Source organism: Microtus pennsylvanicus, chromosome 13, assembly GCF_037038515.1.
Source record: "Microtus pennsylvanicus isolate mMicPen1 chromosome 13, mMicPen1.hap1, whole genome shotgun sequence".
In the NCBI taxonomy this organism is placed as follows: Eukaryota; Metazoa; Chordata; class Mammalia; order Rodentia; family Cricetidae; genus Microtus; species Microtus pennsylvanicus.
In genome coordinates, this window is record NC_134591.1 from 62381499 (window position 1) to 62394004 (window position 12506).

Below are 12506 nucleotides of genomic sequence, written 5' to 3' on the forward strand. Positions count from 1 at the left end.
CTCCTAACTCCAACTCTGTCCTTAGCCTACTCAGTACCAGGAACCTTGCTGGACATGCAGCCCCTCCTCGTAGAGCATATCCTTTATAGAGGGTGAACGGGGACAGCCCTCGACTTCAGTACTTCAAAGCAAAACTGCTCATGAGCATCAGGCGTCATGACTTGGGAGCGTAGGATGCTTTTCAGATGTGACTTTGGAGGTGGAAGTTGGAAGGATGCTGTAGGCAGAGACCAGTATGACTGAGAAGAAATGAGGGACCAGGAGCTGTGGAAGGTGCTAGGTGAAGCTGAAGGGCAGTCAGGGCTAGTCTGAGGGAGGCAGCTGCCTTGACCACCCCAGGATGTCTTCAGCTTCCCTTGCCTGTGTACCTTTCTCTCTGGATTTCAGTTGTAAGATGTAAATGCACTTGGCTTCGAGCTCACACCAGCGTGGGGACCATGGCCAGGGTACACAGCACATCAGGGCCACTTAGGGAGTCCACATACCTGTCTCTGAGGTCCTGAGTGCTGGCTGCAACTATGGGTTTCTAAGGAGGGGGTACAGTTAGAGCTGGCAGTGCCAGCTCCAGGCTTCCTAGGTTCCGACTCTGAAGGGGTCATAGGCCTGGGGAGCTAGACCCTAGCAGAAGTCTACTGACCCCTGGAAGTAGAAGCGTGGAACCCGAGCAGATGCTGGGCCCGCATATGTTGTGGGATTAGGCAAGCAGGAGCTAACATTCTGTTAGGGGACAAGCTGGGGCTGGCTCTGTGAGCAGCCTCCTCTCCCCTATTCTAGAACTTCTCTCCCGGACCCCAGCACTGTCTGTCTACCTTCCTGCCTTTGGCAATTTGGGGTACTATTTGGATCCCAAACCTCATTTAACTCCTAGCCCTCTGAGCAGCAGAGCCTCAATTTTCTCAACTGTGGATTGGACTGGTGCCTGCCCCCTTCCCAGTCCATCTTGAGGATTCCTTGGGATCTTGTCGGTGGGTGCTCTTCACACAGAGGTGACTGTGGACCTGTGTTGAGTCTGCAGGATGCCAGGGTATTCTTGTCACTGTGCTCCATGAGGAGCCACTTTTCGTCTGCTGAATGCGGAAACTAAAGCACAAAGGGAATGGAAAACCTGCCCCGTTTGCAAGCAACCTGTCTTGGTTTCAGACTCAGCACTGTGTGCTCTGAGCCCATCCTGTGTAAGGGGCCCCTTGCTGTGGTGCAGGCAGCCGGTGGTACCTAGTGGCAGCTGGCTGGTAAGGGAGAGCCCTGCTGCCATGGCCTTGGGTAGGTGGGAAGTGGCTACCCACTGACACCCAGCTCTCTGGAGCACATAAGGGTCACTCTGCCCGTGAATGTGCCTGCTGTCTCTTGGGCCTGTACAGGCCAATGCTTTGGGTGCCTAGCCCCGTGTGTGTCTGCACCCTCCCAGGCTCAACGCTGGCGCAGCGAGAACTTTGAGAGGCCGGTGGACCTTGAGGGTTCAGGGGACGACGACTCGTTTCCCGATGATGAACTGGATGACCTCTACTCGGGGTCTGGCTCTGGCTGTAAGTAATCCCCAGGTCTCCCTGCCTGTCTCAGGCATCTAGTACCAGTCCAGGAGCCTTTAAGGCCACTTGAGTGAATCTTGTCACTGTATGGAGGTCAAGACCTCAAGAAGGAAAAGGGCAGAGCATCCTTCTGGGAGGGAGTAATCTTGGGAAGCTCTCAGAGCCTGGGACTCTTGTTCTGTGTCTGTGTGTGCAACCTAGGCCTCTCCCCAATGCTGGGGCCTCTGCACTAACTACATATGGAGGACATGGGAAGTCCTCAGCAGGGATGACTTTTTGATCTAGTCTAGAGCAGGTGGCCCCTTGGATCCATCAGCAGTGGCCAAGCTCAGGGTGAGGACAGAGCTACTAAAGGGCCTCAGGGACCCGGGATTGGGTTGCTGTCGTGGGGAAGGCCAATCAGCTATGGGTCAGACACTGATGTCCGTCTACCTTCCTGCCTTTGGCAATTTGGGGTACCAAATTGATCTAGCAGCTCTACCCCAACCTTGTTATCAGGCAGTTGGGTGACTTCTGACTCCTGCGGTGCCCCCCAATCTTCCTACTTGCTGAGGAGTTTACGTTCCTCTCAGAGGCCTTGGGAGGTGGGGACAGGAGTCAGTGTGGCCCTGAAGATGGGATCAGAGAGGGTGCCGAAATGGGCCCAGCCAGAGGACGGGTGTCTAATGAGGTTGTCCCAGGCTCATGCTCCTGAGCTGGCTGCTCCAGCTCTGCCTCCGGCCTCCCTGGAGTTGCTGTTTCAAACTGCTCCCTCACTAACGTGGTACCCTCCTCTGAAGGCTCCCTTCCCTGCTCTTACTCTCTCCGCCTGCTCAGCCCTCAACGGCCTTGGCTCCCCTTGGCCGCTCCTCACATCTCCTCACTCGCTCCTCTCTCCCCTTCCCAGTCTCTTATCTTATCCCTACCCGAATCATTTATGTGACCTGGGAAATGGGGAAATGTCCCTCAAGACGCCCTCATCCCCTCTGGTCCTCTGCTTATGCCTGGGAGGCGGGATGACTCAGTGTCCCTACTGCCTTGAGTTTGTATGGGACATGTCCTTGCCTCTGGCCCTTCCCAAGAGCCAGGCCTCGTTGTCCTGTGAGTGGAGTTACAGGGCAGAGGCTTTACTCACCAGTCTCTAGGTCTCAGAGTGGGTTGGCAGAGTCAGAGCAGACTGCCTGGAAGAGGTGGCCCTCTCGCGGATTTTGGCTAGGCACAGGCTAACTCATCTGATCAAACCACCTCCTTTCTCTCCTGTTTTCCTGGGGAAACTGGTTAGAGAGGGATGTGCTGCTGGGAAGGCAGTGCTGCCTGGGGATCTCGCGGTGAGGAGCACCCACTCCCCAGGGCTCTCCCTCTCCCCACTCCCCTCAGACTTCGAGCAGGAGTCTGGCCTTGAGACAGCCATGCGGTTCGTTCCCGACATGACCCTGGCTGCACCCACTGCGCCTGCCGTGCTCCCCACGACAGATATCCAGCCTGTGGATACCCCGTTTGAGGACCTCCTTTCTGAGCACCCCAGCCCGGAACCAGTTACCAGTCCCCCGCTGGTGACAGAGGTGACAGAAGTCCTGGAAGAACCCAGCCAGAAAGCCACCACCATCTCCATCACCACATCTACCACGGCTGCCACTACCACGGGGGCCCCTACCATGGCCACGGCACCTGCCACAGCAGCCACCACTGCCGCTAGCACTCCCGCGGTACCCCCTGCCACGGCCACCACCGCTGACGTAAGGACCACCAGCCTACAGGGGCTGCTGCCTCTTCCCCTGACCACAGCTGCCACAGCCCAGGCCACTACCCCACCGGCACCCTCACCGCCCACTACTGTGGCTGCCTTGGACACGGAGGCCCCCACACCTAGGCTGGTGAGCACAGCTACCTCGAGGCCACGAGCCCTTCCTCGGCCAGTCACCACCCAGGAGCCTGATGTTGCTGAGAGGAGTACCCTGCCGTTGGGGACCACTGCTCCTGGACCGACAGAGGTGGCTCAGGTGAGAAGAGTGGAAGAGGGTGTTCGTGCAGAGTGAGCAGAGGTGGGCTGGGCAGGGACTGGGAGGTGCCAGGGGTGAGCCAGGCAAGGTGCATCTGGTGTCTATGCTGAGTGTGAGCCTCTGGATGGGGTTGGGGAGTGTGAGCCTCTGGATGGGGTGGGGTGGGGTGTGAGGTCAGAGAGCCAGGACAGGTGGGTGTGGCTACTATTGAGCCAAGATACCAATAGGGGATTAGGTGGATTTGTGGGTTGGAGTTGGGGAATGGTGGGTGGACCTAGCTGGGGGTTCAGGTCTGGCGAGTATTAAGGGATTTCCAGGCTTGCCAGAGCATGCTGGCACATGCCTTAAATCCCAGTACTTGGAGACAGAAGTGGGCAGATCTCTGTGAGTTCGAGACCAGCCTGTCCTACAGATTAGTTCCAGGCAGAGCTACATAGTGAGACCCTGTCTCAAAACAAAACGAAGCAAACAAAGAACAAAGAATAAAAAAGAGGTTGTCAGTCTAAATTTTAAACCCTCTGCCATCTTTTTTTTTTTTTTAATCTTGAGACATAATGAGCTGGTGTTTGGTCCTTTCTATGCCTTCAACTCTTTATCTTTGAGGGAAAGACCAGAGAAGGTAGTGGATGTGGTGGCACACACCTGTTATTCTAGCACTGGGAAGCTGAGGCAGGAGGATTGCTGCAAGTTCAGGTCAGCCTGGGCTACACAGAAAAACTGTTTCAGAGACAGAGAGAGACAAGGAGAGAGAGGCCTGCCATTGTTTGCAGATGGCATTTCCTGACACGTGGCTGTTCTTAGAACCAACTGGGTGCTCAGCCGTTATCACGGTCACCTTCGACATGGTTGTTGTCATCAGCATGAGCTGAGGGTGACTGAGTGGGTGCTGAGGGGGAACACCTGGCTTCCAGGTGCACAGCATTGTTCCTGAGTACTTCCACCACCCCTCCATCATGGTGATGTCATCACCTCTTTACAGGTGAGGCAGAGGAAGTCATTTTTCTAGGTCCCTCAGGTAATGGTTGAATCAGGATTCAAATTCTGGCAGGGGGCTCCTGAAGCTGGGGTCTCCTGGAGCTGGGGCTCCTGAAGCTGGGGCTCCTGAAGCTGGGGTCTCCTGGAGCTGGGGCTCCTGAAGCTGGGGCTCCTGGAGCTGGGGCTCCTGGAGCTGGGGGCTCCTGGAGCTGGGGCTCCTGGAACTGGGGGCTCCTGAAACAGGGGCTCCAGGGCTAGGGTTAGGCTGAGAAGGGCAGGGGGACTGTGGACCATTAGGGGAGGAAGACTCCAGGGGCTACAGCCTGGCGTTTGTACCACGAACGTGCAAAGGAAGTCGTGTGCTGGCACAGGCCTGTGATTCCAGCGCCTGGGAGGTGGAGGCAGGAGGATTAGAAGTTTAAAGTTGCCCTTTTCTATGTAACCAGTTCTAGGTCAGTCTAGGCTACATGAAACCCTGTCTGGAAAAACAGTGTGTGTATGTCCAGGGCTGGAAGGAGACATGATGACTCTGGAGAGCCACAGAGAACCCTGCCATCAACTTCACAGGGGCCCTGAGGCTGAGGAGTTGCCCTTGGAGCCCTGCAGTCCCTCTTGGGGCCCCAGCCAGCCCTATGGGACACAGTCCCAGGGCCTTCCTTCAGAGAGGGGGCCTCACAGGAAGAGGAAACAATAGCAAGCCATGGAGCCCAGAACCAGATGCAGGTGTAGCCTTGTGAGAAGTCCACCCTCACCACACCCTCATGAAGCAGCTGTGCCCCTCCCCCAGCAGTCCCCGCAGACCAGCGTCTTCCCCTCAGCTCCCGGCTGCTCTCACTGGCAGTGTGGAGCTGTACACCGCTCAGTTTGGGGATACCAGCTCATACTCCCTCAGCTTTGCTCAGGGACTGGCTTCCAGGTAAAGGGACCAACTTATGTGTGGGGAGAGAGCCAGGCTTAGCAGGCCCCCGACAACTCCTACTCCTGGACAGGAATCTACCAAGGATTGTTCTAAGGCAGCTGGAGAGGAAGTCATGGGGACAGGATGGGGACAGGATGTGGCCAGCCTGACAGCAGCAATATGAGGTCCAGTGATTGGAAGCACAGACTCTGGAGTTAGATAGGTCTAGATTTTGGTTCTTCTTCCACCTTGTGTTTACTGTGTGTCCTTGAGAAAGTCACCCAACCTCTCTGGGCCTGTTCACCACTCATCCCTTCTTTGTAGTGCACTGAGGTCTGAGCATGGTAAGTGCTGGCCCCACCTGGTGGAGGCGTGGTGAAGGTTTGTGTGTGGAGCATCCTGGGAGGGCTTGGTCTTAACCCCAGGTCATACCACCCCATCTACAGACTCCGACTCCAGAGTCCCTGCTGACCACGACCCAGGAAGAGTCAGAGGTGCCGGCGAGCGGAGGGCCCAGTGGGGACATTGAGCTGCAGGAAGAGACCACACAGCCCGACACAGCCAATGAAGTGGTGGCCGTGGGAGGAGCTGCGGCCAAGCCCTCACCTCCACTGGGGACACTGCCCAAAGGTGCCCGCCCAGGCCCTGGTCTCCATGACAACGCCATTGACTCAGGCAGCTCAGCGGCCCAGCTTCCTCAGAAGAGCATCCTAGAGCGGAAGGAGGTGCTCGTAGGTAAGGCCAGGCTCCAGGTTTTGGGTGGGGGAGGGGCACAGGGCAGGGGGTGGGTACCCGGGAAGGGAGAGCAGGGACTTTACCCCAGAATCTCCCCCATTCCTCTCTCCGTCTTCCTCCTGCGTTCTTCCCTCCCTCTAAAACTTTCCTGATACCCTGTGACCCTCCCTTAGACAGACTTTGGACTCCTGCTTTTTGGAGTCGCCCGATTGACCCTGTACGACATATTTACTCGGTGCTAATCTCTGCCCTGTCTTTTGGCTTGACCTTTGACCCAGCTTGACCCAAGGCCTTGATTCAAGATTCCCTGGTGGAATCTCCCATGTCCTCATGGAGACAGTGGGAGGTCGGTCTGGCAGTGTAGGGGACGGGGCCTTTCCTTCCGGATGGTTCTAAGGTTTCATCTGAAAGACAACCTATGATGTTTGACACTGACAAGGACCAGGGCACCTGCCTCCCTCCTAGGGACGTTCTTACCAGTGTGCTGAGTCATTGGATAGGAGTTGGAAATAGCAGGTGACTCCAGACCCACGGTCCTTAGCCTGCTCGCGCCCTCTCCCTCTAAGCCGCCTCGGGCCTTTGACCTCTGTCTCTTTCTTCACAGCCGTGATCGTGGGCGGGGTGGTGGGCGCCCTCTTCGCTGCCTTCCTGGTCACACTGCTCATCTACCGCATGAAGAAGAAGGACGAGGGCAGCTACACCTTGGAGGAGCCCAAGCAGGCGAGCGTCACGTACCAGAAGCCTGACAAGCAGGAGGAATTTTATGCTTAGCAGAGCCACAGTGCCTCCTGCAGCCACCTTGCCCAGTCCTCGGCCCCCACAACAGCCCAGCCTGGGCCTGGGAAGGAGCCTGGCCCTGCCTCCTTCTGCCCAGGCTGCCAGCATAACACATAAGGAACGGGGCGCTGCCATCTGCCCCAGACTGTGCCCTTATGAGCTCCTCTCCAGTTCCACTCCCTCCAGCCTGGGCCTTCAGGATCGATCTTGTGTCCCCTGGACAAGAGGAAGGAAGCACCACCCAGAGTTGTTGGTAGAAACAGGGGCAGGGCCAGGGCTAAGATGGCCCACAATGCTTGCTGATGTCCTCTTCTTGCTACAGAGGCTGCCATGCTGGCTTCCTGGACCAAGACATGGCACATCTAGCCCCCCAAATCACAATCAGCTGCTGCAGCCTTGAGCTGCTGTCCCAAGGCCTTTCTGGGCGGGAAGGTGTCTTTTGTCACCAACCTGAGCTCGTTGTGGGGTCACTGTCCCCTCTCTCTCCCCTGCCCGGTGCACACGTTCCCAGGCTGCACCTCTTTCTGCATTGCCTCCCAGGGAAAGGGCTTCCTCAGTGCACAGGGCATCTAGTGGTGAGGGAGGCCACTCTGGTGTCCCCCTTGAGAGGGGCTGCCACAGAGCCCCTGCCAGTCACTGCTCTGCGTCACACAGGAGACAAACACACACCAGTCTTGACCACCCAGCCAGTGAAACATCACACACATGCGCCTCCTTCTCGCCACGCTGACACCCTGCCGCTTCTGCCATGCAGGCCACTGTCATCATCACCAGTGGGGACCACGCCACCTTCCTCCCGCTCTGTCTCTTTACACCCACCCTTTGGTCCTGCACCCGGCTCCTCTAACCATCTGGGTCGCCGAGGAAGGCAGGGCCAAGTTGTAGGCATCAGCCCATATTGGGTCCCCCAGAGTCACCCCCTACTCCACTCGGTCCCCACCATGTCACCCACACCAGCCGCACTGATACTGATCCCGGCTGACATCAGACACAATCCCACGCAGGTGCAGTCTCTCTCCTCTCTGGGGCTCACAGGGAGGGAGGTTTGGGGCTAAGCCTCCACCAGCCAAATCTGAAGGAAGAAGGCTTGAAGCCCCAAGCCAGGCTGAAGGCTGGGAAGGGAGCTAGGTTCTCCCATGACCAAGGAGCTGTGTGGGTTGTCCCTGGTCTCCATGTATCTCCTTTCTGCTCTGAGCCAGGAGCCGTCTCTGCCTCCCAGGACACATGTCTCCAAAGTGCCTGTGAGGGTGGGCCTCTGCCCAGGCCCTCTGTGTCCCCTGCCCTGGCCTGGCAAGGCCTACCCACTCTGGGTCCTCTGTGGACACAACTGACCAGGCAGCTTGGCAGTTCTGGCTACAACTGGATGGACCCACAGCTTAGCAGGCTCATCCCATTGCTGTAGGCCCTGAGAGCAGTCGATGGGGACAGGGGTGTCACAGGCCCCAAGTCTACCTTCCTGTCTTTGTTACCCTTAGAAGTGGGGTTGTTTCAGAGATATTTTAAATGTCAAGTCACCATTCTCTTGGGGAAGGGGGTGTGCCATGAGAGCTCTCCAAAGGGACAGGGCTTAGGTTATGATTGGTCAGCACCCCTCCCCCATCTCTCACACATGTCCCAGGTTCAGTCAGGTGACCACCTGTTATTTCTGTTTCCTTTTAAAGATAGCTCGACAGCGGACTTAGAATGAGGACCCACATCTGGGCAGTGGAGGCAGGATCTAGGCCATCAACACAGCTTGTCTTTCTGGGGTGGGAGGGCTCCCACTCTCAGGCTCTGCTCTGTCTTCCACACCCCATGACGCCCTTGATGGGGCTTAGAGCTTGGTAAGGAAGCCAGCTGGCCCAGACCTTGAGGAGGGGAAGTCAGAGTCCTAGGCCTGTGACCGGGAGGAGGGAGCTTGGCCAAGGTCTTCCCTGAAGCAGGAGTGCTGGGTAGGGAGCAGAGGAGAGCCGGTGCCCCTGCCCCTACCCCCTACTCCTGGCTGCCCTCCTGGGGACTGGAGCTTTGGTGGGGAGAATGGGAAGCTACGGGAGGCAGCCTCCAGGTGCTCAGCCCCCTGGGACACCAGTACCAGGGCAGGAGACCCCCAGCCAGAGCCCACTTCTCACACCTCAGGGTGGCTCTGGCCTTGGGGCTGTGGGTTTGGCCTCCTGGTGCCAGCACTTTCCTGTGTCCTCTGCATTTGAAAGAAGAGGCTGTGGTCCTCATGTATGGGGCCCAGGCACCAAGGCCTATGTCTAGGCTTTAGGCTGGTGAAATCTGACCTGAAGGTTAGCGGTGTGAGCAGCCCAAATGCCCTGGAGCAGCCCGATGAGGCCAGGACGATTTAGGAGAGCTCTGTTCAAAGGGTGAACTGAGGCTCCTTTTTAGTGCAATGTGGGGGCAGGGTCCTCACCCTACCCCAGAAACAAGGTACGCACAGAGCCTGCCCACACGAGTCCAGAGACACCTCAGTGCTCTTGGGAAGGTGTTCAGGACGCTGGCATGCCTGGAAGAAAAGTGCATTCTGAATGGGAGGAGTGGATATGTCTTGGACCTCTCCAGGTCCTGGTTTTTCCAAGAGAGCAAGACAAGCTGGGGCCAGAGAGCCGCAGATCTAGGCTTCGTCTCTCTTGGGGGGCCAGACTAGGGACTCTATGTGCAAGGTTGATCACCTTTGATTGCCAGAGGCATGTGGGTGACAGCCAGGACTGGCTAGGCAGACCTGCAGAGCTTAGGAAGTTGGGGCCAGACCCCCTAGGCTTAGCTTAGCTGTCCACCAGGCCTACAGACTGGGGCTCCCACAGAGAGCAGAGCCAGCATTGCTTTTCAGGGCAGGGGTGGCTGCCTAGGCTGTCCTGGCTTTCCCCTGGGATGTGCCTCCCCAGCCTTGGTGTCTGTAAATAGAAGCCCACACTGTACAGATTACAGAGATGCCCAAACTGGGCCCTGGAGTCACCATCTGAGGGGCTGATGGCCTGGCCTCCCCCAGGTGCCCTCTGGGTGCTTGGGTGTGCCTGGCCCCAGCGTGGTGAATGCATGTATATACTTTTCGTAGACAGTGTGGCTCCAGAGAGCCCCCCGAGACAGTGTCCCCCCACTGGTTCATCCTCTCTCCTGTACAGAGCCCCCCCCCAGCCCCTGGGCAACCAGGCACGGGGTTTCCTCCCCTCCCCAGGCTCTGCCTACCCTTTCTTCCCCTATAACCTGTTTATTAACCATCCCTGTCCTGAGTTCATGGCCAAAATTTAAATAAGAAATGGAGGAAAGACAGTTGGATAAAGATTCCAAGGCCAGGTCCACCCCACCGCGGGTGCCCATCCACCCCTGCCTTGGGAAGGACACGACTTGCTTTGTTTGGTTTTCTGTTTGTTTTGTTTGTTTTTTTAACATTTCCCTGTGCTGTGCCCATTTATAAGAGGAAATAAAATTAAGCTGAAAAGATGCTCTGTGGTCCACGTGTGAGATTAATAGCAGGTCGCTTGGGAGGTTCACCTTGCGCCTCAGCCACTGTCCCTTTGGGGAGAGGGAGAATTTGACCCAGGGGCAATGGATTAGTGTCCTGCTGAGAGCCTTGAGGTGAAAACTGTGGTTGTTGAATGGAGGGGAAGTGGTGCTGAGTGCGGCTGTGTGTGAGGGTGTGTGTGATTGTGTGGCTGTGTGTGATTGTGGTTGGGTGGGGGTTGTGGTTCACCCCCCCAGGGGGGGGAAGACTCCAAGTTCAGGCCACCAAGAACATCTTGGCCTAAAGGATGTGGAAACGGGAGCCAGGCAGGAGGAGGCTGTGCCTTGGGGCATGATATGCTCATTCTTGTATCCAGGTGGTGGCATTCCCCTGTCTCGGCTCTGGGTAAGCCCTCTGCTATCTGAGCCCATTTCCCTAGCCACAAAATGGGACGATCATGTGTCCCCCATGGAGTAGGTAAGGGCTCTGTGAGGACCAGCTCAGCACAGTGCTCCCCAGGGCTAATCTGCTCATGGTGTTTTTGAAGACAGTGTTGGAAGAGTGGAACCTGGGACCTCATGTGTCTGTGGCCTGGCTCTCCTGGCACAGAGCTGGGCAAGACTTCTTCTAGCCTCTGCTGGGCACAAGAGCGAGGAAGCATGGTACCTGCACAGCCAGGCCCACTGCCTGTCCCCAGGCTCTTCCCCCCATTTCCAACGGAAGCCGCTGTGTTGTTACAGTCACCGTGGTTCATGCTCCACTGGGGACACACGCGGGGCTGTTTTGCCCCAAGGCAGGGGTAGACGGTAGGCATGGGTGCTTCATTATAGACGGTGCTTCTCCAGGGAACCACCTCATGGCTCGTGAGTTTTTCCTCAGGAGATGGGACGCCATCTCTGGTAGGTTGCAGCCTAAGGCCTGGGAAGTGGCCTCTCTTTCATGCCTTTCTCTCTCTTGGCTCTTTCCACTAAAGGGTCTCCAATTATCTGCTCTGCACCTGGTGTGTGTCTGGAACTGACACAGTTCGAATCCCAGGAAGTCATGAAAAGCCAGGTGTGGTAGCTCTTATATGTGGTCTCCACACTTACACAATGGAATGCGTCTTTGGATGCTTGCAGTTCAGCTAGCCTGCTATACTCATCAGTAAACAAGACACCCTGACAGGCAAGATTGAGGCATGTTGTGTGTCTGTGCATGTGCGTGCTCATGTGTGCAGACACATACATACACACACAACAGGCCACCAGGACAGACACACACACACCAGGACACAAGGACAGACAGACAGTCAGACACACACACACAACAGGACACCAGGACAGACACACACACACACACACACACACACACAACAGGACACCAGGACAGACAGACACACACACACACACACACAACAGGACACCAGGACAGACACATACACACCAGGACACAAGGACAGACAGACAGTCAGACACACACACACAACAGGACACCAGGACAGACAGACACACACACACACACACACACACAATAGGACACTAGGACAGACAGACAGACACACACACACACAACAGGCCACCAGGACAGACAGACACACACCAGGACACAAGGACAGACAGACAGTCAGACACACACACACACAACAGGACACCAGGACAGACAGACAGACACACACACACACACACACAACAGGCCACCAGGACAGACACACACACACCAGGACACAAGGACAGACAGTCAGACACACACACACAACAGGACACCAGGACAGACAGACAGACAGACACACACACACAACAGGACACCAGGACAGACAGACAGACAGACACACACACACACACACACACAACAGGACACCAGGACAGACAGACAGACACACACACACACACACCAGGACACCAGGTCAGACCTACTCAGACCTTCAGAATCCGGCCAACTGAGGAGACGAGCCATAATTAGTGTCAGTCTGTGGTACCACTAGCCTGGCAGAGTTTTCTCCTCTGCTGCCGCCTCCACCCACTGCCAGCCTTCTCACTGCATGGCCATTCTGAGAGAGCTCTCCAGGGCACAGGGCCTCACTGGGGCAGGTGGGACACAGGGGGCGGGACACTGCAGGTGGCTTGTTTCCAGCAGCCTTCATCAACATAGCTATAAAGTCTGGCCAGACCTGTCACTAGAGGTTCTGACAACTCTGTGCAGGCTGGACAGTGAGA

The 12506-nt window shown here is 56.6% G+C and overlaps 1 protein-coding gene across 1 annotated transcript in view; it reads left to right on the forward strand.

Annotated features, from left to right (window-relative positions):
* Sdc3 (syndecan 3) overlaps positions 1-10314 on the forward strand; it is a 33067-nt gene extending 22753 nt beyond the window's left edge. Inside the window, exons 2-5 of the mRNA XM_075944708.1 lie at positions 1406-1523; positions 2883-3505; positions 5825-6113; positions 6718-10314. Of these exons, the coding sequence (XP_075800823.1) occupies positions 1406-1523; positions 2883-3505; positions 5825-6113; positions 6718-6884 (1197 nt within the window). The 3' untranslated portion in view covers positions 6885-10314. The remainder of the gene's footprint in view (positions 1-1405; positions 1524-2882; positions 3506-5824; positions 6114-6717) is intronic.
* Positions 10315-12506: the final 2192 nt, after the last annotated feature.